General features: G+C 46.4%; 1 protein-coding gene across 4 annotated transcripts in view; it reads right to left on the bottom strand.

Moving 5' to 3' along the window:
• Positions 1-25174, bottom strand: part of TNRC6A (trinucleotide repeat containing adaptor 6A) — a 42207-nt gene that overhangs the window by 14886 nt on the left and 2147 nt on the right. For 2 of the 4 annotated variants that reach the window (XM_084216881.1, XM_084216879.1), the window contains exons 3-8: positions 24216-24251; positions 18533-18623; positions 17431-17452; positions 10284-10616; positions 5832-5879; positions 806-3394 (exon numbers count right to left, since the gene is read on the bottom strand). In XM_084216881.1, the coding sequence (XP_084073007.1) occupies positions 806-3394; positions 5832-5879; positions 10284-10616; positions 17431-17452; positions 18533-18623; positions 24216-24251 (3119 nt within the window). The remainder of the gene's footprint in view (positions 1-805; positions 3395-5831; positions 5880-10283; positions 10617-17430; positions 17453-18532; positions 18624-24215; positions 24252-25174) is intronic. The other 2 variants (XM_084216882.1, XM_084216880.1) reach the window with 1 other exon arrangement.

Consider the following 25174-nt stretch of genomic DNA (forward strand, 5'->3'; position numbering starts at 1 on the left):
AAGCAGGGGCAGTTATTGGCATCGTTCTGAACAGGGTTTTAGAGCTACCTAAAGAGACTCAGGTGTTTTGCCTTTTCCATATGCTTAACATACAGTAAAAAGCACGTGAGCACATATTTTAGTTTTGTGTGAGGGTCATTGATACAAGTGCAAGCTGCTCCATTAATAAAAGTAATCACAAAAATACAAATTTTGTATTTACAGAATTACATTCTGATAATACAAATTTCTAAGCTATGAAGCTAAGAGCTGCTCGTTACATGTAACTGACCCCATCTGGCACTTAAAAAGAGACACAGCACAAAATATTTCCTATATCCCATCAAGTTCCTCACCAAAATCATTATTCACTGCTCATGAAGCTACAAGACCAGAAAGTCTGATACCAAATCCTTATAAACCCATCACCCCTCATTCTGTCCTGCACAAGCTCAACAGGCTTCTTTTTTTTGAAGGCTCATTGGCAAAATTAAAATTTTATCTGGTTTAGAATCATTTAGGAAAGTATTTCAATCTTCAGACACTATTTTAAGTATTTTCCCTGTGTTCCCACTCCCCAGAACTCAAGCAGAGCTGTTTAGCCCTTATTACTGCAGTTATTTAAAACTAGAGCAGATCTCCCAATCTGTACAAACACATCAATGCTCTGTGACAATGCTGTTCATTTCTTTAACAAACAGAAACTGTACTTCATTGCCACTTAGCCCTTTCCACTTCGCAACTAAAATATTGTTCTAAGAAGCAAGACTAAGAAAGAGCTTTATAGTCAATAGAGAACACAAATCTGGGTAAAAGCCAGGCTTACCAGAACCCGAACTGCTCTCCTTGCTAGACATGGCACTTGAAGACAGTAGCTGCGGATGTACCTGTGCTTGCTGGTCTGAACTGCTGCTACTGTTAGGGACATTTTTATTCCACATATTCACATTTTTGTAGTTGTACTTGCTGGGATCACCCCAAGCAGAAGTTCCATCATCAATCTCCATCTTGCGGCGAATGGATTCGGGGGACGGCTCCTCCCAGCCCGTGGGCTCCTCCTCCTTGGCTGCGGCCGGCATCGGCCCCCCCAGCCAGCCAGACCCCGGGGGCTTGTTCGTGGCAGACGGGGCTCCCCAAGAGCCAACATCTTGTTTGTTCCACTCGGGAGAGTTGATCGGCTTGGACGAGTCCCCCCAGACTTGAGGCTGATTGGATTTCGGAGGGTCTCCCCAGCCCTGGCTCTGATTAGACTTTGCAGGCTCATCCCATCCTGAAGAGCTGTTTGGGGTTGCATTGTTGCCTCCCCAAGTAACAGAATTTGATTTACCTGGCTCGTTCCAACCAGACACAGACCTGTCGCTGTTGCTGCCTCCAGAACTGGATTTCTTCGCCTCACCCCAGTGGTTACTTCTAGAGTTTTCACCCCAGCTATCACCAGCAGACACTGCCCAACCCTGGCTGGCCTTCTGTCCATCTCCCCATCCCTGCTTCATCTTCGATGTGTCATTCCAGGATGACTTTTCTTCTTTGCCACTTCCCCATGATTGATTGCTCTTGACCATTACTGTAGCAGCAGAATCTTCTTCCCACCCCCCTTGGCTGTTTGACCCTTTGGAGTCTCCCCACCTTGTAGCAGACTTTGGATCTCCCCACCCCGATACAGATGAGGTATCGTTATTATTAGGGCTAGGTCTATCCACACACCCCCCTGAGCTGGAAGTCTGTGTCACAGAGCCCCCCCAGGCCTCTGTCCCATTGTCAGTTTTTCTTTCACCCCTCGGCGACGTTTCGGTATCCCAGGCAGTGTTCTGTTTGATTGGAGTCTGTCCCCACCCGGAGTTGGAAAGGACACGCGGATCTAGGTCAGTTCTGTTCACTATGCTTTGGAGTAACGTGTGCTGGTCAACTTTCCTCCTCTCTCGGTTCTGGCCCTCGGTAGCTGCTCTGTCCTCGTGGCCCCCGGCGCTCTCCGAGCTCCCCTCGCTGTCCCCCGTACCTGTTTTGGCCCACGTGCTGCTCTGCTCAGCCATCTGGGAGGCAGCAGAACTCTGGCTGCTGAGCTCCTCCTCCTCAGTAGACTTCCATCCATTTGTAAACTTCCTGCTGTTTCCATTGAGGCCCTCGCTGGAATGCTGATTGCCGGGCAGTTTGCTCCATTCCCCGTTGGAAATGTTGGCGCCGGCGCTTTGCGCGGGGCTGCCCCATCCTCTTCTGCTCCCGCCGGCGCTCGCAGCGCTCCCGTTTCCCCAGGGCACGTTCTGGGAGCTGACTGCCCCCGCCTCCCACACCCCTCCGCCTTTATTCCCGTTGATTTGAAAGTTAGTGCTGCCAGGCCCGCTGCCGCCCGGCTGCATTAGAGTTGCATTCACAGTGTCACCATTAGCTTGGCTGTTTGGGCCTGGACATTTGTCTCCAGAGTAACTAGAACCATAGGCACCCCAGGTAGTACCGTAAGAGCCGCCAGTTTTGGCCTCACCGTTGCTCAGGTGAGAGATGGAAGTGCCGTTTGCCACTGGAGAGGCCTGAATCTGAGAATGATTCATTGTGCTCACGCGCCAGGCCCCGGGCCCTGCAGTGCTGGGCAGCTCGTTCATCTGCACCGAACCAGCAGAGTTTGGTAAACTAGAGGTCATAAAGTTAGTAGTGTTATTTGGTCCATTCATTTCAGTGTTAAGGTTTTGAGGTTGCCCACTGAATGAAACATTCCTTGTACCATTTACTTCAGAATCACAACTTTCCTGAAGGCTTCCCCAGGAACCGTGGGCTGAGCCACCCACTTTCGAGTTAATACTCTGGCTGTTGGCCATCTGACCTATGGTACTGCACTGAATGCTTGTGCCGGGACTCCCACTCCCCACGGACCCTTTCAGGGCATGTCCACTGTTCTCCAACACGGACCAGGCACCATGGTTGCCATTTGAATTCAAAGTGCTTGGATTTAACCCTCCATTTGATGAAGAGCTTATGGTGCCCCAAGCATTCATTCTATTGTTGCTACTTTCAGATTTGCTGTCAGGAGCATCCACAGAAACTTGACATGTGCTTATTATGGACCCGTGGGATAACCCCCAGGGCCCATTAATACTTCCATTGCCCACATTATTGCTGTTGCTACCAACCACAAACTTATTCTGAGCCCCGTGCCCGAGGCCGTTGCGAATGCCGTCGCCCTCTCCTGCCGTGCTCCCTGAAGCCATGATCACGAGGTTCCGCTCCGACCCAGAGCTGGAGGCAGAGTCAGTGTCCATACATTCTGAAGTCAGCTCTGGGTCACTGCCAGTGATTGATGGCCATGCTTCTTTGTCAGAGCCGTCTACGATAACTTTATCCCAGTTTGTGCTGGAGTCACTATTTGAAGAGACTGGTCCCCAGTGAGAATTTTCATAATGGGATCCTAGACCACTGTGGTTCAGATCTAGAAGGAAGAAGGAAAGTCCAAGAGCATTATTATGAGTTTAGTATTATTACTTCCTTAAGCAGAAGAGGAAAAAAAAAGTACAAAGATATTAAGCCAGGAATTATTTTGCTTATTATTTTGCTTCTGTTAAAACTACAGTCATGGAAAGTGACAGAGAAAGCTCTAAGTACAGCTGCCCAAAGGCTGCCACGCACAACCTAGAATACCTCCCAGCATGCAGAGCTGCTCTCACCAAAACCTCAGAAAACTTTAGACTCCTCAAGGTCTTTTTCTTCCAGAAAAACATTTTTTAAAAGGATACTCTGTATCACCACATACAAAGCATTTTCCAAAACAGATACATATTAAAAACCCCAATAGTAAATAAAACCCAAAAACACACCAAAGGGCAGAAATTCCAAGAGGACATGGCCCTGGCCCAGCAGCACCAAGTGCTGTGTGACAGCAGCCAGAGAACACACAACACACCTTCCCACCCCTGCTACAGATCTTGTATAGGAGCCTTCAGTACAAGTTATTCAAGGTATTTTCTTTTATACAACAACAGCTTGGCACAAAAAGCACAAGACCCATCTGAAGTCCTGCTTTCAGAATGCACTGATGCACAAGCCTATTTTTAATTAACTTTTAATCAATATCAATATTACTCATCCTACAGTGAAACAGAACTGAGCGCAAGACCCTGGCTCCCAGAGCAGCACCGAGCAGGGATCCCCACTGCTCCCCAGCTTCCCCTGGCACCCAGCTGAGCTTCCCCTGGCACATCAGGGTGAGGAACAAGGATGGTGGCCCAGCAGCCTGGACCAGGAGGAGTGGCAAAGCCCCTGGCAGGCAGACAGAGCGCTGTGATGGTGTGTGGCAGCTGCACAGTCCTGGAGAGCCACCACCACCCTTGGGAGAGCCAGGATTTGGCTGAGCATAACCCAGAGCCTGCCCATTCGTGTGGCACCACAAAACACTGCCGTGGCTGAACAACTGCCCAACAAACTTCAGGGTTTCAGCTCTCACCCCAGTATTTTAAAAAAGGACATTTAACCTGTACTAAGGGACTGATCAACGAGCTGTGTGCACTCTTGGGAGCGAGAGAACCAACAGAACAAGATCCCGATCACACAAACACCCCCCCACAACAGTGTCCCTTTTAAAAGCAACACAAAGGCACACAGATGGCAAACAGCCTGAATTCAGCACTGAGAGATACAGGTTAGGACAGCAAGTCAGAGGGAAATAGTAAAACAACCTCTAATTTGCACAGCAGCAGAACACATGAAGAAATGTGTATTTATTCCAGTTCTGTTACCCGAATTTAGCTGCAGTTTGTGCAGAGCTGATCCACAAGCAGCACGCAGTGATTAACTTCCACTCAGCTGAATTTCTCCCGTTACATACAAAACTACTCACACCAACAGTCCTTCTCCTGCACATAAACGTGTTAGTGATGCCTAGTATGAGCCACTGCTCTGGAACATTCCTACCTGAACTGCCCCAGCTCGTGCACTTCAGAGACCAAGGATACAAACACTGAGCAAGCAGACACCAGCTCTGACTTTCTGTATCTGGCAGAGACCACAGAACACCCTCAAAACTGAAAAATGACATGTGACAACACCCTGCATTTGGTGCACAGCACAAGGAGCCAGAACAGCCCACTCTTGCTTTTCTTCCCAAAACTATTTAAAGTTGCAACTGAACTTTTGCTGCTTAAATCCTTGACAAAAAAACATTTACACAAACCCGAGTTTCTTAAAATTCTGTAATCTGCTAAGATTGCTTTCAGTAATTTTTAAGTTAATGCTTTTCAGCTATGAGTTGTCCTGCAGGAAACATATGCAAAAAACTGTATGTATTTTAAAAAGCAGCTTGTCATCACATGGGCTAAATAAACAGGATTGAGAAGCGTAAATTAAGAAATACCTGAATCTTGTACCCTCTGCCTCCTTTTCCTGCTCCAGCACACCTGGCACCCCCAGGCTGTCAATACCATACCTTGCCAATCACTGCACCTTTGGGCCTTATGAACAAATGCATTTTAGTAAATACAGTCCTAAGCTTTTAGCAAACAATCAAGACATGATTTCCTCCACAGTGTGACACGTCTCTGATGGGAAGCACAAGCTTGCACAGATTATTCACTACTGTAAGAGGCAAGTCAGCATGGAAGCATAAACATAAAAAAAACCCCCAGTATCTAAATGCTAAGGTGACAAAAACTCTTAGTATGAATTCTGACTTAATTAGAAAATTAAAAATGTTAAACCAAATTAGTATGCGATGGCACAGAGAAAGCATACTGCAATCATTCACACACCCATGCCAATGAAAAGCATAAGCCAAAGAATAAAAATAAAAATTAAAAAAATCAGACAATATTGTGTGAAACATGTAACCACCACAAACACGTAGTGCAAAAGCAGGTGAGATGGAAGTAGCTAACCTGACTGGTTAGGGGAGTGGCTCACCAAGTCCCGAATGGGAGGCATGCCTACAAAAAAAAGCAAGAAAATCACAGAAGTGTTACTTCAGCAAATGAGAGAACAGTCCCCAAAGCACTCAGTGCTGTAAACCCAGTCCTTAGACCCCTTTTCCAGGACAGGTTTCTCTCAGAGCCAGCTCAGTCTCACTGTCTGCTCTGAATCACGTTCCTCACACAGGGAGCAGGGACATGGCAACAAACTCAGCCTGGGGATGTGAAAATTAGCAATTCTGCTGCTTTTATGACACATTTCAATTACAACCTACTTGTTACACATTTGGCATTTAATGAACCAATTTAATGTGTCCTTAAAAGTTTGATTTATACAAAAAGAGGATACAGTCAGGGAAACCACAACCAGTTCATTTTGGACTGTACTGACTAAGAAGTTGAGCAGTCAGCCCTGAAACTTCAGCAAGTTCCTCTCCCCTCTCTGAACAGCACTTTTGCTCCACCTCCAAGCCAGGACTCTGCTGCCCGACTGAGCAAACAGCAGCATCTGAGTATGGCCCAGCTCTGGTTGTACCTCAGCACGTGCACACAATCCATCCTCTGCCCCCTGCCACATCCTGCTCCTCCCCTGTGCCACTGTAAGAATCAAACTTCATCTTTCAAACCCACAAACTCTACAGCTGGAGACCTGTTACACTGAAGGCAATGTTCCCCAAATGAATCCAACCCTCATCACTGCTAACTGCAACTCCCAACTGCTCCCTTCTTCCCTGAGTGCCCCTAGAGCTGAGAAGCACCCCCAGGTTACTGGGGGCACCTTGTGCTCCCAAGGGCTCTGGCTGGGACACAACTTTGTGGCTCTGCTGTGAGATGCACCAGGACAAAGGCAGATGGGAGGAATCCAAACTGGAGCCCTGCCAGGGGCCAGGTCCTGCTCTCCTGTTCACTCTGGCCACAGCCAAGGCAGTTACTGCTGGAAAGACTTCAGTACATAATAATAAATCATTTCATTGTGGAACAGCCACCTGGTTATCCCAAGGTGTTCCAGAGCAGAGGTGAGCAAACACCAGGGCAGCAATCAACCCTGCCCTTCACGTCAAGTGTGCACATGGGGCATGTCAGAGAAGGCAACAACTAAACTGGGAATGCAAGTGTCCTGATAAAGAGCTACTTAGGGAGATTTCTAAAAATAACCATCTTGGCACTGGCCCGGATCTGTTTCAGAAGCACTACAAGCCATGAGCTTCGTTCATGCGTCTCTACTAAAACAACATGCCAAATGTCCTAAAAACAGCAGGAAAAACCCAGCCCACAGGCCTATCCCTTCTTCAGCTTTTCTAGACAAAGCAGGTTGATTTTCCAGACAGGAGACAACTGTTCACACAAAACACAAGTAAAGAGATGGGGTTTACACCACAGATATCATTAAAAAGTTCTCCAATACCAACAACTTAAAATCTTAGTGTGCCCAGGGCAATTAAAGACTTTAAATTCAGCAGTATCTGCCTGTATTACCTGACTTTTACAAAGCACCTACCAAACCATTCCAACACAGCTGAACTGGGGAGAGATCCTTTCAGGAATTACACACAAACCCACAGCCACTCCCAGCTCCAGCAAGTCTGATTCAACACTTGAAGCCCCAGTTTTTCTTTTAGCCCTAAAATAGAGATCAATCCCAGTAACAATTGCTTTATCCATGGATATCCTGTCTATGCAAGCAACCTACAGATCTGTCAAATGCCATGAGATTTTGGACTCCAGAGGTAACACAGAGAGTACCTGGAGCTGCTGGTGGAGGCTGAAAGAGGAAGCAGGGAGAGTGAGTGAAACTGAGACAGGCAAATGACAACTGCATTTCCTTTCAGACACAAAAGTGGCAGAAGATATCAGCCCTGCTGGATGGGGCCTCCCCCGCTCACCAGCGCCAGACCAGAGCTTGAAACAGAAACCCAGCACAGAAACATCATCTGCCTTTCCACTATCATCTTGTCTGTGTTTAGGAAAGAACATGACAACACAACCAAACCAGCTGTTCTTCCTGGTTGTTCCAGGGAAGGAGACCTTCCAGGCACACACACGGCACCAAGAAAGCGGAGCTGAGTGCCCAGCCTCAGATGGCAGCTCTGAGCTCTCCTGGGACTGGCAGGGACAGAGCTCTGGCAGGGACAGAGCTCTGGCAGGAGCTACAGCCAACACAGACACTGTCCTGAGGTGACAAAGTGATGTGGCCAAGCCCTGTGTCCTGCAGGACCCTGAAGCTGGACACAGCAGCCAAAGCAGCAGGGCAGTGCTCAGAGCACACCCTGCCCAGGACAGCCCTGGCACTGCCCACAGCAGCACAGAGCCACAGAACACTGAGCAAACCTGCACAAATGCAGCACACAAATGGGAATCCAGCTAATGAAATGCTGGGCTGGTGCTCACAGTACAATGGAGAACGGCACACAAATCCTCTGGATACAACTGGGAGACTTAATGGGTTGTGTAAGCAGTAATACTTCTTAAATTAGTTTATGTGTGAATTTTTATTTAAATCACCACTCTTCTTTAAAGCACCTGGCTACACACCTTGGCCAGTAGAGTATACACGCTGCAGGAAAAGTTCCACCTTAATGAAAGGTAACTTTAAACATCACTAGGGACAGGAACAATATCATACAGGCAAAGCAAAGAAAATAAGCTACTTAAAAATTACCTGTTGCAAAGGTAAAGAGTGCTATCAGTACGTTACAGAAATAATACTGGAAAGTATAAAAAATAATATGGGAAACATTCCTCAAGGACTCATGGATAAACTGCTTCCAGTGCTTTGTTCATTTTCATTTTAAATCCTGCTTATTCAGGATGCAGTACTCAGAAGAGCTCAAAATTTAACTCAAACTTGAAATACCAAGGCTATTTTCAGTGGTTTGGTTTTTTTTTTGGTTTTTTTTTTTTTGATGAAGGGGCTGAGAATCACATCCTTTGTAGTCTATAAAATACTAATTTTGAGAAACACTGGGAATTCAGTAAAGTCACAGAAGAAACTGTTTGTGGGAAAAAGTTACATCATCACTGCTATGTGCACATCAAAATGTAAATACAAGTATAAAAACAAGAAAGTATTAAGCACTGGCATGCATTAATAACAAATCCCTTTGAAAAACTAGACCCCTCACAGAAAGTTGCTTTGTTCCAGACAAAAATAAACTACATTAATGTCCTGTAAAATTAACTAAGCTGCATGTTAGTACAGTCACTGAACAGCACATCCTACACATGTAACAGGCAAGTTCACCTGACTTAAAAGACTGTTTGAAGGAATGCATAACAAACCAAAGTAACAAAAGATGATTGAACTTAAATAGCAATAAAGGTAAAACTGGATCCATTCTGTAATACAACCAAGCTTCAGGTGAAAAACTCTGACCTGACAATAAAAGACAATTCTGATATCCTGAACAAGCTGTACCCTGGCTGGATCTCCAGGTATGAAGTTAAAAATGAAAGCCAAGTCTCAAGGTGCTGTTCAATCACATAAAGAAATGTGCTGGAAGAAGCTCTGAAGACCACTCGGTTCCACTGCCATGGCAGGGACACCTCCCACTGTCCCAGGCTGCTCCAGCCCTGTCCTGCCTGGCCTGGGACACTGCCAGAGATGCAGGGGCAGCCACAGCTGCTCTGGGCAGCCTGTGCCAGGGCCTGCCCACCCTCCAGGGAGGAATTCCTTCCTAACATCCCATCCATCCCTGCCCTCTGGCAGTGGGAAGCCATTCCCTGTGTCCTGTCCCTCCATGCCTTGTGAACAGTCTCTCTCCATCCTGTAGGCTCCCTCCAGGTACTGAAAGAACAAAATTAGGTCAGCCCTGATCTTCTCCAAGCTGAACAATCCCACCTTCCCTAGCATTTCCTCCCAGCAGAGCTGCTCCATCCCTCTGGTGTCTCCCCTGGACGGGTCCAGCAGCTCCATGTCCTCCCTGTGCTGGCCCCAGGGCTGGGGCAGCTCTGCAGGTGGGGTCTCACCTGAGTGGGGCACAGTTCTCCCTCCCCTGCTGCCCAGGCTGTGGGGTCAGCCCATCTCTGGGATGGCTCCTAAAGCCCCTTCTTTCTGGGGCAGGTCTACCAAAACAGGATGCAACAGAGGCTTGTACCACGGCCATGCTGGGATAATCTGAGGACAAATCAGGGAATGTGCAGCACAGCAGAGGCCACGCTGGAACCACCACCTGCTCCAACCTTGCTGCGTCTGCCACTCGCTGCTGCCAAGAGCCAGCCAGAGACAGGGCTGAGCTTCAGTGTGCCACCTGCCCAGAGAGGCCAAAGCACCCTGCAACACTCAGACTAACCTGTGCCACAGGACAGGATCTCTGCATGCTCCAGCCTACAGTGCAAGCTCACATACTGCTGGCTGAACCATTCCCCCATAACGAATTGAAGCCAGTCGATTTTAGCTGAAGGAAAACAAGGCGCTGCCCTCACCTGGCTGTTTTTTGCTGCTGTTGGGCACTTCTCCGTTGGTCACGGGCTGGTTATTGGTGCCAGTGCTGCCTCCTGGCTGGCCGTTGAACACCTTGGGGCTGGCTCCCAGGTTTGCAGCTATCCCTGGTAACTGCTGCCCCCGTTTCAGAAGCTGCTTCTGTTCCTGGTGTCGGAATCGCGGCGGTACTTCCCGGGGAGGGTACCGAGGCAAGGGCTGCTGCTGGCTGCTGGCTGGGGCCCGCTTGGCATTATTGGGAGTGCTGGTTCCTGGGGAAGTGCCGTTGGAGGTGACGGGCTGGGGCTGGCTTACACTGGTCTTGGTTTGTTCTGGCACTGCCCCCACCCCCAGGAAAAAGAAAGTGGGACAAAGTTATTCATGTGAACAGCAACTTAAAAAATTGAAGGCTAAGTCAATATTTTGTTTATTTACGAGGCAATGGCAGCATTTCTTCTGATTCAAGCCGTAACTGACCCCCGAGGAAAAGCTCTGTTATCCCTCAATGACACACTTTCATGGCACAGACCTGGAAGCAGGAATATGCCTTGCTATCACTCCTAACCAAGTTCCCTCAGTTACAGGATGCTACTAACCAGCTTTCTACAGCCTTTGCTTACAAATCAGCACTATGCAGCTTATTTCAGCATTGAACCTTTATTTAGAAAATGTTCGAGCATTAAAAAATTAAGTTTCCCATTTCATTATTACCTATAGAAAACTGCTCTGGCCTGGCCCCGAAAGAACAAGGGGCAAACAGGACATGTTGCTCAGGCCTCCCTGCTTTAGGGAGCCCAACATGCAAAAGGACAGATAGTTATCCATGCCCTCAGGTGCCTGCTGCCAGCACAGGGAATGCTGCACACAGCCTGGCAGGACAGTGCTGGCACTGGGAAAATGCCAAATGTGCAAGTGCAGCTCCAACTGATCTCAGCGGCAGCAGCACGGCCCCAGCAGGGCGAGGGGAAGGTCAAAGCACGGGCAGAGGGAGCACACCAAGCCCAGCAGCAGGAAGGGTTCTGAGCTCCTCTTGGGGCTGCTGCTGCTGCTGCCACCCCTGCAGCTGCAGCAGCTCTGCCCCTCCTCACTGCACCGATACCTCGATGTACCTTGCAAATTCCGTGGATGAGATATGCATTAAGTGTCAATATTTATTGTGCAACTTCCCAAGATACCTCAATACTCGACCGTGACCTCCCTCAGCACCAGGAATAATGTTACTGAGAATGCAGTTTTCAGGGGCTTTTAAAACCTTTTAAATATGTTTAAAGACCATTTTTATCATTCACTTTCAGGAACCGAGTCATGGGAATACAACGAAAAACAAAAACAAACTTGAGCTTTTGTTTAAGGAATCAATTTGAATGTTGTCAGTGCTACTTATGATATTAATCTCTGTTTATTTCTACTTTATGTATTCTGAAAAACATGAAATAGAAGCCTTTAGGATAAAAAGCCACTGAAGAATCAGCATTTGAGTTGTGTTTTAATGGAATATTGCTGCTTAAGGGAAGCAGAAAAGAAAAACTTTGGAGACCTCCTTGTTTGACAGTGGGTGGGCAGAAGCCTCAGGGTGAGGACACCCAACTTCAGCTGCCCCTCCCAGGGCCCCCAGCTCCCTGTGGGGCACAGCACGGACACAGCTCTCACAGCTGACTGCAGAGAGACAGAATTAAGGAGAGGAAGGGCCAGGACACAACTCAATTTATTGTACAGAGCACAGGGAAGAGAAGGTATTGAAAGGCTATTAGATAAACTGGGAAGTTGATAAAGATCACAACCACCACTTCAGATTTCCTCAATTTAAGCCTATATTAAGGGAAGGCAATTGATTCCTTGCAAAATATTTTGATGCACATAATGAGACAACAAATTGTGATGCTGACTTCTGGTTAAAAACTGAACTTCACAAGTAGGAAATAATATTAAACAAATCTATTTCATTTGGTGATTCTAAAATTTCTCGCATTATAAATAAAGTAACTGAGAGTGACTAAGCCCTGAAGGGGGGGAGAGGTGCTATTTAAGCAAACTGCCGAGAATTTGTTGACAATTGCATGCAGAAGGACTTTGCACTTTTCTGTGGCGCAGGTACTGCAACAAGCTCTGAAATTAAAACACGTTTGTTCACACTCCACAGCCTGTGTAATCAGCGCCCAAACCATAACTTTTGGTGCTCCCCCTGTGCCCCCTGCCCCAGCTGATTCCAAGGATGACCCTCTAGAGCCTGGAGCACAGTCCAGCTGAGCTGAGCTGAGTGACACACAGAAAAACCCCTCTGCAGCCTCAGAGCAGGACACACACACTGCTCCAGCCTTTCCTTCCACTGCCACCTGAAGCAGAAAACACAAACACCCTGGCTGAGGAGATTCTAACACAACCTCCAGCACCCTGTAACACTGAGCCACTTCTCCTTCCCTGCCACTTCCACTCCTGCACCACGGCTGCTCGGGGTGAAGTGAAATCATTTCCATCTGACATCCCCTGGATACCCAGACAGAGCTGCCAGCAGCATGCCCAGGGCACCCCTAACACTTTGCTTTCCTAATTAAAGCTACTTTAAGACCAAGTGTGTTAGAACCGACCCCAAGGGACCTGCAGGAACTCAAATCACTTTTGACTATCAAGGAGTGCAACAAATAAACAAGGTACTCGCTGCCCAGCCAGCCCTAAGGCACAGCACCAACAGCACTTCTCTAACAGCTCATGAATATTATATTTCACATATATTCTAAGCATTTGTTTCCTTAGCAAACATGGCAATTCTATCCACCATGACAGCAGTAAATTGTATAACACATTTGCCAGGTCCCAGGGCTAGGCTACAGAATATACAGAGTCCACAATTATATGCTAATTTTCAACTGAAATTATCCAAAGTGCAACAGAATTCCCTTGCCTTTGCTTCTCTCAGAACCACACAGTAAGTTTTAAGCTATAAAATTCTCCCTGTCCAACATTTTCTGCTCCACAACTTCTCAGAAAGCTAAATAACACATTCATATTCCAATATGGCTACTACGAATTCCAGCACCCCTAAATCATTATCTTAATATTTTAATTTGCTCTAGACTAGTTGCTTGTTAATAAAAGTTTGTTCTACACGCCAGCATTTTATTTTGAATGCTATTAAGGCAGAAAGACAGTATTAACAGACTTACAGTTTATCACAGTTAATTGACTAGCAACAGCAAGTTTACAGAAACTAGTACTAAAAATGACAGATTTTCATAAAGAACAAACCTGCCGCAAACCCTCAGAGCAGGGGATGGTGGAGTTACAGTTTACAGAGAGATTCCAAAGAAAGACGCTTCCAACTTGTGTTGCTTTCCCACTCCGCAGATTTCATTAGAAAATGGAGGAGAAGCATGGTGTCATTTTACTGCTCCAGGAGCTGCCTGCCAACTCCTCCTGGAGCAGGGGCCCAGGGACTCGCGCTCCCCCTCCAATGAAATATGGCAGCTGCTGGAGGAACTTCGCTGCGGGCGGAGGGCGGCCGGTGCCGGTGCCGGGCCGGAGCGGCGCGGGGCTCAGAGGCGCGGCCGGCCCGCACAGAGAGCGGCGCGGGGCGGGCGCGGAGCCCCGGGCGGGCACGGAGCCCCGGGCGGGCACGGAGCCCCGGCCGCCGCCGGCAGCCGCCGCCGCGCCCCGACAGCCGCCATGGCCCCGCGGCGCGGCCGCCTCCGCGCTGACACGCTGAGATGCGGTGCTAGAATTTTCCTGCTGGAAAAATGGCCGCAGCCGGGAGCTCGGAGCCGCTCTGGAAAATATCTCGCGTTTGCCAAGGCTTTAACCCCTGCGGATCCGCACGGAGGCGAGCGCGCCCTCGGCGCGGCGCCGCGCGGCCGCGGGCCCGGCCCCCGCATTCCTGCAGTCACCCCCCGGGTTCGGGAGCTGGCGGAGAGGTTTTCCGAGCAGGAAAAGCACAGGGGGCAGGCGAAAACCCCGACAGACCCCAGCAGGGTCTGCGCGCTCGGGCCATTCCGCTTCGCGGAGAAGAACGAGCATCAGAAGTTTCCAAGGTGGGAAATATGAGTCAAAGATTTCAATTCCACACCCAGCTATTTTTAGAGCACTTTCCGTTTCAGTGGGCAATTCAGTTGACTCTGTTCTGCAATGAAAGTGGCACTTTCTGGGCTGCGGGGACAGCCCGTGCTGCTCCCCGAGCCCCACGGCCAGAGCCAGCCCAGCGCCGGGCACTGCCCATCGGTTCCTCCCCATCCATCCATCCATCCATCCATCCATCCAACTGTGTGCAGAGGGCACCTCAGCCCCCCTGAGCTCCATCCACCCCGAAGCACATACAGCCCAGCCCCAAACTGCTCCTGAACAGCCCTTCCTTCAGCGCAGGGCTCAGCAGGGTCTGGGCCGGGAAATTCGGGATAACGGACTGACTTGTGTGCATCCAACAGCTCTGACTCCAAACACAGCACAAGGACATACTCTGCCATCCTAAAAGAAACACCACAACTGACAATTCTATGGTATTTTCAACAAATAGGAACTCAAATTATACTTATTTTTTCCTAGAATACCTGGTACAAAAGAACTGGAAAGGCACATGATGTGCCAGCTGCTGCACAAACAGATAAGCTTTCCACTTAGCAACTAACTAATAGACTTGCCTCTAACTGTCCCAGCCTCCTCTTCCCTCCTTTAATGACACCAGCTGGATCAATCCAGGCAGGTCAGAATCCCTGATATCTGCAGGAATGCCACACGTGCATTTTTGACTGGTATTAAATGCTGCTGGCACCAGAAACATGTTGTTAGCATCTTTCTCATTACTTTAATTCCCAATCCTGAACAGGAAAGCCCTCAGCTCCACGAACTTCCTTGGAAGGTTCTTGTCATTTTACAGGAAAGCTGGGAGCTGCTTCAGCTGGTACAACAGCAATTTCTTCCTTGGCTAAAACAACAGTTTGGAGCTGTCCAAACTACACTTAAAACCAAGAAATACCCTCCCTTCCCACCCCCAGCACTTAACCAGCTTCTTTTCTGAAAGAGGCACATAATTCTGAATTATTTAGAGATCCTATACTCTTGTATTTTATCTTCAGCTCATGCACAGAATAAATTATTTAAGACATTAACGTGATGGAAACTTGGAAACTAATGAAACATTAATTTGCATCCTGAACACAAGGAGGCAAAACTGGTGAAACAAGGCAAGAGCCATGTGCAACACAAGCTTCGGATTTTGTTCCTATAGAAACTGTAGCAAAAAGTTGTGTATCTCTATCTGATGATGTCTTTTCTTCCACAGCACTGCCAGTTTATGTTTCTCTGACAACTCTAAATTCCTGCTGAACTTTATAAAATACCCTTTAAATAATAACATAATTAAGTTGGAACTTAACACTTCCATCAGCGACTGTTAAGCCTCAAAGCAGAAAAAAAAAAATAATAAAAAATATTTAATCACTCTGTCCTTCAGAAGAAAGACATTTTCATTCCACATGAAGATTCCCACCGGGGAGCCTCCCCAGCAGAATTCCTGCCCTCCTGGTTCATGCTATTTTTAGCCCTTGGCTTGTGATGCCAGTGCAGCCCAAGCACAGGGGTCAATGGGCACATCAAGTGCTCCTTATTACACAGCAAAGTATTCCACCCCTTTCCTTCTTCCCTGTCTTGTCAGACATGTTTTATCACTTCAGAAGAAACCCAGACATTTTCATAATTCTGTACATCTGGTCTATGACCCCAGAAGCCTTATGGCAGGAGTGTACAGAACAAAACCAGCCCTTCGCCTGTATTCAAACACTGCTTTAAAAAGAGCATGATAAAAAACAAAGGAAGAATATTTATCAGTTATAATAGTCTTCCAGCAATTTTACTTAATTTGTTTTATTTTAAATTGCTGCCCTGTGCCCAAAGACAAACCTGGAACTCCCAATGGATTTCAGTGGGACCCCTGATCAGGCAGATGCAGCTCAGAGGATGGAGGGACACACACACAGAGCAGCTTCCATCACCGCCAGCGGCTCCAGGAATGCTGCACAGCCTCCTGCAGCTCCCTCTGCCTCCAGCAATCCCTTTTCCAAACCAAGCCATCAGCCTCCCCAGCAGCAGCAGGACCACGTCCCCCTCCCAGCAGCAGGGCTGCCCCCAGGAGCTCCCTGCCCTCATCCTCCCACCCAAAACCCCATCACTCCTCCTCAAGCCAGGTACTTCTCCCATTTAAGCAGGCCCACCAGAGTACACACTGCTCTCAGAAATGCCAGAGCAGCTGTGAGTCTCTCCTGAGAGCTGGGAATGGGGCTGCAGAGCCCCAGGGCAGTGCCCCTGAGCACAGCCTGCCTCTCCCCAGCACAGAGTGCCCTCTGCCAGCCCCCTGCCTCCCAGCCCCATCTCTTCAAGCACTTTCTGATTTTTCCAGCAGGAATTCCATCTCTGCTGAGTAGGACTGGAGCATCTGCCACTGCCCCAGTAAGTGTTAAATTAAACCAGAGTTCCCGGAAAACTTCAGCAAGCACTGCACATGGTCACCTGAGCAGTTACTGTGCACTTCCCAACTAACAGGTGAGGAGCTACAACTCAAGAGAAAGTGAAAAGAAGCTTTTTTTCCCTTTTTAGAAGCTGGTTGGGATGCAGAGCCCTGCAAACCCCAGGAACACACAGAAAACCACAGTGCTCCCACCTGCCACGAGTACTGAAATTACAGCTTTTGGTTCTGGCATCCTGATCGTTTTGCAGGGTGGGCCCTCCATGTGCAGGAGTAAAACTGGACATATTAACTACTTGTCCATCAGTGTTCCCAGTCCCAGCTGCACTTAGAATATCTGCAAATGAAGCTTCAAACAGATCCATCCTACACACAGTTATTCTGAAGTGTTGGTGCACTTTTCAAACAAAGCAAAAAAGGGGAAGGAAAAAGCAAGCAAGGGAAGGAACTTCAGGTGTTATGTCTATGCCTGGTGCTCTGTAGGTAAATAAGAATGGAAAACAGGAAGATCAGCAACTCCAACCCCTGGATAAACCCTTTGCTGTTACTCTTCTAGACTTTTGTGGTCACTTTGAAAAAGTGCAGCTGAAGTCTCAAGGGTCCCATCTGTCACTTTTGGGAGGAGATTTCAGGTGAAACATTTGATTCAACGTATTTAAAACCGCAGAAATAAAACACAGAGTAGAACTAACTGTAAAGTAACTTACCTTTGATTTTTTGTTCAATGGCCTAGAACAAGAAAAAAGAAGTGTCAGTGATTTTTGCAGATAAGAGAGAAACCACATGTACACATACCACTTCATAAAGCAACATTAGCTTTTGACTTTCCTCTTTTTATATGGTTTCAAGTTATTTAATTATCTACTTCAGAAGCCTCTCTCTAACCAACCCAGGCCTATTATTCCTTATGTTTAAAAAGCTGTTTAAATGTTATAGAAGACAAAATTAATTTGAAAGATAACTACATGAAACAGACCAAATTAAACTTGCAAATTAAGATGTTTTAAGTGAGTTAAAAACTGTGCCTGGAAGCAAAGAGCTGCTGCCACTTTTATTGCAGAACAGGGCAGGAAAGGGGGAGTGACCTGGAAATGGAAAAGAATAAGAGAGCAAATGCCAAAGCCTCAAGTCTTTCATGTGCAAGATTCACTGGGTTACACCTGCAACATGGCCAGGATGAGAGATCTACCTGAATATAAGTTTATCACAGGATAAAATGCCTTGCCTGTGCACACTCAGAGCTTCCTCTGGAGAGTCTGTACTCTGCCCCTGCCCGGCCGTGACCCAGCTCCTCAGGGTCAATATTTAGAATCAATGGCCATGATGAGGATCTTGTCAGTAAACAGGGATTCTGAAGCATTTACAAGCATTTCTGTGATGTTCCCATTCCTAAACATCCTTGCTGTCAATATTTTCTTTTTTATGGAATTGTTATTATTCCCTACTATAAATTCTCTCATGGCATGTTTCCATACTGAAGAATAAGAAGATATATTAAAATAAGGATGCAGCTGAAAGCCACTGCCTTAAAATGGCACTTTTATTCTACCAGTAAATGCACTGAGGTGCTTCAGACCTGAGACTGCCTCAATTGACCATCAAGAAACAGAAGGGTCATCCCAGATGAAAATTTAGTTTTGTAAGACACTACACAGAGCCAGTTACAATGTTCAATATGTCAGTTACCTCTAAATAACTGACAGCACAGCTAAATTTAAAACATTAAATTAATAAGAGAACACTTGTTTTTACTAATGATAAAACAAGTCACCTCCAAGCACAGGGGTTTATTCTCAGTGCTCCACATACCTTTTTTTGAGCAGCTTCCTTCTTCTTCTTGTCTTCTTTTCTCTTTTTCCTTTCTTCCATCAACTGTTCTTCCTCTTCTTGCACAAAATCCCTGAACCACACAGTTTGTAATTAACTCTCCCAAAATACAATCTGTACACACTTAGATTCATTTTAGAGCAATTATTTCACAGTGACACAAAGGAGCTGGGGAATTTTGCCTCTAATTGGATCCTATTTCTACAGGGACTGTCACTGTCAGGGCAAGCCACCAGCGACAGGACTTCAAGTGCAGATGTGGTGTCAAGCTACACGTAAGGAGCTCTTTCTTCCAAAGCTTACAATGAAGACTTAGACTTGCATTTGGTTCTAAAGCCAGCAAATTCAGGTGCTACTCAGTCTCTCCTGAAGTGCTGTGGCACAAGGCAGCCCGGAGTGCTCCTGCAGGCAGCCCGAGGCACACACCCTGTGCCTCTGCCCATCCCAAAGCACCTCTGCAGGAGCCACCCAGAGCGGGCAGGGCACAGCTGGCACAGAGCACAGCTGGCACAGAGCACAGCTGGCACAGCAGGGCCATTTCAGAGCTCCCTCCCCGAGAAACAGTAACTGGGCAAAAGTGAAACCAAAACTCATAACGGTGCTTAATGACACTGGGTAATTACCACAGCATTTCTGCTCAAACCTGAGCAGCAACAGCACTGCCCAGCTCGGGCTGCTTAAAAACAGACTTCCAAAGGTTTTTGGAGAAAAAGAACTAACAATGTCACTACGGGGCAGTGACTACATGGTCTGTATCTGCCTGGAAACACTGAGCTGGCTCTGTTTTAACCCCAAAGCACCCATAAACCTCCAGTTTTAAGTAAGATAGTTTGATAGTCTGTCTGAAGCAATGCAAATTGAATGTATTAAACCACAAGGTAGTCCACAGGTACTAAAACTTTCATTACTTTTCTAGATATAAACAACCAGTTAATTCTGCTTTTAACTCAGCTCAAGTCCCTTTCAAAGTGAGTGCAGGCATCAGCTTCCACTGACCAAATTCTGGCTTTTAAGATTTTCTAATAACAGAAAGCAAGCATCAGCTACTTCTTTTAAGAAAGAAGGGCTTCTGATGTGCTAAGGTATGCAAAATAATTAGCCAGGAGTGCTATTTCTGAGAGCCCCTGCACACTGCCAGAGGAATCACAACCATCAGACACAATGTGGCTGTTTTGCATTTTATCACAGCTCCATCAGCTGGCTGCGAGATCCACCGAGGAGCTCTCGCTGCAAAAGCAATCTTGCATTTACAATTAGGTCTCAAAAATGATTTCATGGACAACTAAGGGGTCAGACACCTAACTACAGAAACAATTCCAGCTGGCCAGTTCCATTTAGAGCAATCCCTCGTCCCTCTGCAAATCTGAGGCAATGATTAACCTGCAGTGACATTTATGCATTACAAAGGTGACACTTCAGTCGGTTCTGCCCCTCTGTCACACCCTGAGCATTTGGGACCACAGGGATACTGGTGATACTGACCCTCAGTTCGGGTAATGTGGGACAGTCCAAATTTTAACGGGCAATTTGAAATGGAGAACAGCACCAGGTGTGGAACCAGTAGAGAGGAAAGAGGTCCTAGAGATCCCAGCTCCTTCCTGCCAGCACCCAGCTCAGGCACAGCTCCTTCCACCCAGAGCAGAACCACTGGTTTGCTCCTTGGGAACCCAGTGCTGGGCTGGGCCTGCTGGGCTACAGCATCTGTAACAACCTGAGCAGCCACCAGCGCCTGTTTTGTGTAACAAATTTCAGTTTGTCACATGCCAAAACTGCATTAACTGAAAAATCATTCTGCTTTTAGAAGAAAGCTGTAGCACATTCAACAGCAAGCAGAATGCAAAGTAGTATTTTCACAGGAAAAAAAAAAGCCTCATCAATCCTGCTACAGTTAAATCAACACAATTACATTTCACTTTGGGAATACAGATGCTAACAACTACCATACCAATATCTCTGGAATATTCTACCACAGCATCACTAGGTTTTTGTCACATAGGAACAACAGAACTCCTAAATTCTGACACTGTGTGAATCAATTTTTATCTTTTCAAGACAAACAGATTTTAGATTACAAAGCAAACTCAGGAGACATAACCCCCCCCATGATTGGGATCAGAACTCTAGGAATTCCCTATATAAAAACCATCCACTTATAGCTCATTATACGTTTTTAAGAGTATTAATTACCACTGTAACATCAAATCTCGGAGCAAAACTGACCCAACTGGTACAACTAAGCAGCAACAGCAAAGCCCTTCTCATCCCTGCCCTTCCCTGAAAACTTAACCCTTCAAGTAAGACAGGCCTATTGACCATCCTCATAGACAAACTTAAACCTGAGACAAAAATTCACATTTGCCTCCTGAGCCATCAGAGTCTCACGCAGGACAGCTGAATTTCCCTTTCTGACACTGGAAGCATGAGTCTCCTTTATTCTCCACAAATGCAGGGCCCCCTCCCCAGCCAGCAAGTGAAGGCATTGGTGCCCCTGCTCGAGCACACAACCAGCTCTGACCCTGGCGCTGCCCCTCGGGGAGCAGGAGGGGAACGGGGCATTTCCCATTTATCCCTGGGCTCCCAGTGCCTGCTCCTGCAGACACAGCAGCAGCAGCAGCTCCCGGGAACCACCGCAGCAATCCGGGCTCCTGGGAGCCACACGGGGCCAGGAACAAACAGGTTCCTCTGCTGGGCTGTCCCTGCACCTGGCAGGTGAACCCACGGACGGACCTGGTGAGGCCAGAGCGTGGGCACCCTGCCAGCTGGGCCAGGAGAGGCAGGGACGGAGCATTCCCACGGATAAGGTGAATTTATAAACAGCTCTGCGATTCCCCATCGCACACCCAGCCTCCGCCAGGCACGGCAACGTCCTCCTCCTCCTCCTGGCTAACGGGATTAGCTCGCTCAAGGTTAAACGGCCTGAGCAGAAACGCAAACCATATTTTTCAATTTAGATCAAGTGAAAATAAAACACCCCGGCAATAGGAAATCCACATCGGAGACAGAACAAAGGCCTCCGGTTTCAACAGCTTAACTTGAAAGGTGCTTTATTTTCAAGTGAGGCAAAATGAAAATGGATCTTGATCTCAGGAGAGACTGCACATTTAATGGCTCTGAAGATGGGCAAGGAGAAGCTGCTGTTATCTGCATAAATTTAAGCAGACCGAGGGTCAGATAAATATTTACTGTTATTTATTTAACAGAAAATTTTTGTTCCAATTGTGTACCCCAGTACGATTCTTTGTATATGGGGGAAAAGAAACCCAACAAACTACTAAAATGCTTTCCTCAATTAAGCTATTAAAAAGCCCAAAAAGAAACAAAACCAACTTTTTAGTCTTCTAAGACAGGTTAGCAAGACAGCACAAAGGCATTTTATTTTTGTATGGCCTGATTTGTTATTTGACTTCTGAACTGGAAAAAGCTGTCATGCTCTAACTGCAAACACTTCAAGTAATATTTCTATCAAAACGTGCTTCACTTATTACTTTACTTCTTGAAAAAAAAAGTACTATTAATCTTGAATTTCTAAAGCTCCACCTTAGCATTGTAAAAAGACCTGGGCTGAAAGAGACATCTTTAACCTTTATTCTTATGTTGCAGAAGAGCAAAATCAAGTTCACTCATATTTCCCCTAGCAGACAGGCTGAGGATGAAGTAATTAATGCACGTGCAGCTTTGCTATCTTTGCTGTTACAATTTATCAAAGTGCAACATGTTTTGCCACAATAAAATCAAAATTCTATCACCACACTGAGGAAATGATGGTTGCAAGAATCCTGAGCCCCATCACTGGAGGGATGAACAGAGGGTATGGAGCAAACACACAAGTAAGAATTAGAAGTGATTATACACAGCAGCTTCTGAAACCAATGTAAAATTTCCAGTGATGTATATATTAATGACAAAAAGTCCTTTCTACCTGTTTCTCTTCTTCTAGTTATAAATTAACTTGCAGGTGGAACACTGCCAGATAGCTACAGGTAAGTATCAGGGATTGAAAGATCTTTAACAATTCTGCAAAGACAGCACCACGTGCTCAACCTACAGCTGATCTACACAGACTTTCAAATGTTCCTGAGACTGATAAATCTTCTGTATTCTGACCTACAAGTTCCCTCATCTTTCAGTTTTTTGAAAAGTCACGATTACATAAAATTGCCAATGAACATGATTTCTCAGGTTCTGTAAAAAGCAACAGCTACCTTTTCTACAAAAATCAACTATAAAATGCATATTTTGATTAAAATGGGATCCTACAATTCCTTTATCAATCCCATCCACAAAACAGCACACTACACCGAAGGAGCACTTGGAGTTTCTGAAATAGACACGAGTACTTTGAAGTTAACAAAATAATCCCAACAAACCCTGCCAGTGCCTCAGATGGAAAAGCTCTGGCACCTGAACCCACCCAGCGTGTTCCTGGGAGCACTGAGAGCCTCAGGCAGTGAGAACAAAACAAACCCACTCATTTCCAGACGTGTGTGTGTGTGTCTGTGTGTGTTCTTTCCAGCTATTAACAGAGAGGAGAGGTGCTGCCAAGCTAAAAACTGGAAAAAAATACTTCAATGAATAATTGATTAGAAAATATGTATCAGCTACTTTCTTTTTTGCTTTTAAATACCTCAGGTCTTTAAATTTCCACCCTAAAAGTGAAGGGACAGAATCCTGCCTACCACGTCTGCCATGCCAATCACCTGGAATCCACTCAGCTTTCCCACTTCCCTAACACAGAAGCTGGCTCATCAGAATGATGCTCCCAAATACAAGGACTACAAATGGACCATAATTCTGGAATATTTGTGTCGGTTTTGCCCTCGAGTTTCACCTAAGATGTTTGCTGCTACACCAGCAGACAAAACCAGATCTCCTTCCCAAGAAGTTTATCATCCAACTACACAAGACTCCAGCAGCAGCCATAAACAATCCCTATCTTCCTGTAACAAATGAGGAACCAGGAAGGCAGATTAAACTGCTCCTCCACAATCAGCTGCTCAAGCCCAGCACCAACCCTGCCCCTCTCCAGGCTGCTGCAGTGCTGCTGCTGCTGCAGAGGCAGCACTGCCTGCACAGGGGCTGCTGCAACCCTGGAACACCAGAGGGGTCACCTGGCAGCCCTGCACAGCCTCAAAAGGTGTCTGTGGAGGAGAAAGGGATGTGTCATTTTACCCAAGGGTCTGCAAAGATCCTGAAAGCACGAACAGAATGTTTTCTCTGCAATGAACTCTTCCCATTGCACAGCAGATATCTCTCCATAAGAAGTTTATCAGGAACAAGACCCACCCCCAGAAACCCAACAGAAAATCAAATGCTTACACATCAACAGAAACAACTACATTTCTCCCTGGTTTATATGTCTCTATCACTGGGCCAGCTCTATGTTTTCCCTGCAGCAGATAAGAAAAATATCACAGAAATACGGCAGTTATTATTACATGAAAGCACAAAAATCAGTTGCACAGTAATAACTTTAAAGAGCACATGGATGGAAGCTAGAGGTGAGAAGCTTGCTCTCCCAGAACATGGCCAGTCTGCAACCAAGGTGGGCAGAATCACAGGTGAATGGAAGCAATGGAGACTCTTCCCTATGGTTTGCATGCTTGTGAAGCAACAGTCAAAGCCCTGGGTTTGGGAACATGATTGTCAACGTATTTCAGATATTTACCTTCTCTCAGTTCCACATAAATGAGGCAGGAAAGCCCTGTTTACCAAACAGAATTGAAAAGTTATTGCTTAAATCAGAAGAACTAAATGATGATTTGTAGCAGTCCTGATTTTAACCAAATTTAACTCTTAGATTTCCCCAGTTAACAGCAGACACTCCTTTTGTGGCTGATCAGGCGACATTTAGTTTGTAACACGATGCCACAACAGAGTGTGGATGGATTTATTTGAATTGCTGTCGTGAGTCATGCACTGAGCTGATTTTTGAGACCAGGAGTATTTGCACAGCACCAGAACATGTATGAATTTTAGAGAGAACACAGACCAAATGAGGATTCGTTTCCAAAAGGCCAAACAAGCCAAATGCTAATCCTGATTGTAAAACAGGAATCACTCCAATGGGATAAGTAAGCTGCACTGAAAGCTGTAATACTTTTCCTATCACAAACTCACAGTCTAGGCCAATATTCCCAGCAAGATTAAAAAGTGTATTTGCTACCCATTAATTTATAAGCATAAACTCCAGAAGTGACTTCAGAACACACACAAAACAAAGCCAACATCCCGTGGAGTTCACAGTCTACATCCACACTGTGAAATCTGAGATTAACATAAACTCTAGCACAGGTCTATGTACCTTGCCAGGAAAGGATATTTGCTCTTTTACAGTTCGACTAGGTCACTGCAAATTTAATAAGCCAGTAAATAATGACACTGGAGGAAGAACGAGGGCTATCTGCTGAGCTCTACCCCAGTAAAACAATTAATCAGGTCTATCCAGCGCAGGCATGCCATGGTTTATCAGCTGTGTGCTCACACAATGAGAGCTCCCTGGCTAAACATAAACCAGTCAGGGCATTAATGTGAACTTCAAACCAGTTCTGAATCTTTTAAATGAATAAAACACACTCCTCTTTGTCAGAGAGAGACGGGGACCTGTCCCATAGCAGAATTTACCCT

Source organism: Fringilla coelebs, assembly GCF_963513975.1.
Source record: "Fringilla coelebs genome assembly, chromosome: 16".
NCBI classification, from domain to species: Eukaryota; Metazoa; Chordata; class Aves; order Passeriformes; family Fringillidae; genus Fringilla; species Fringilla coelebs.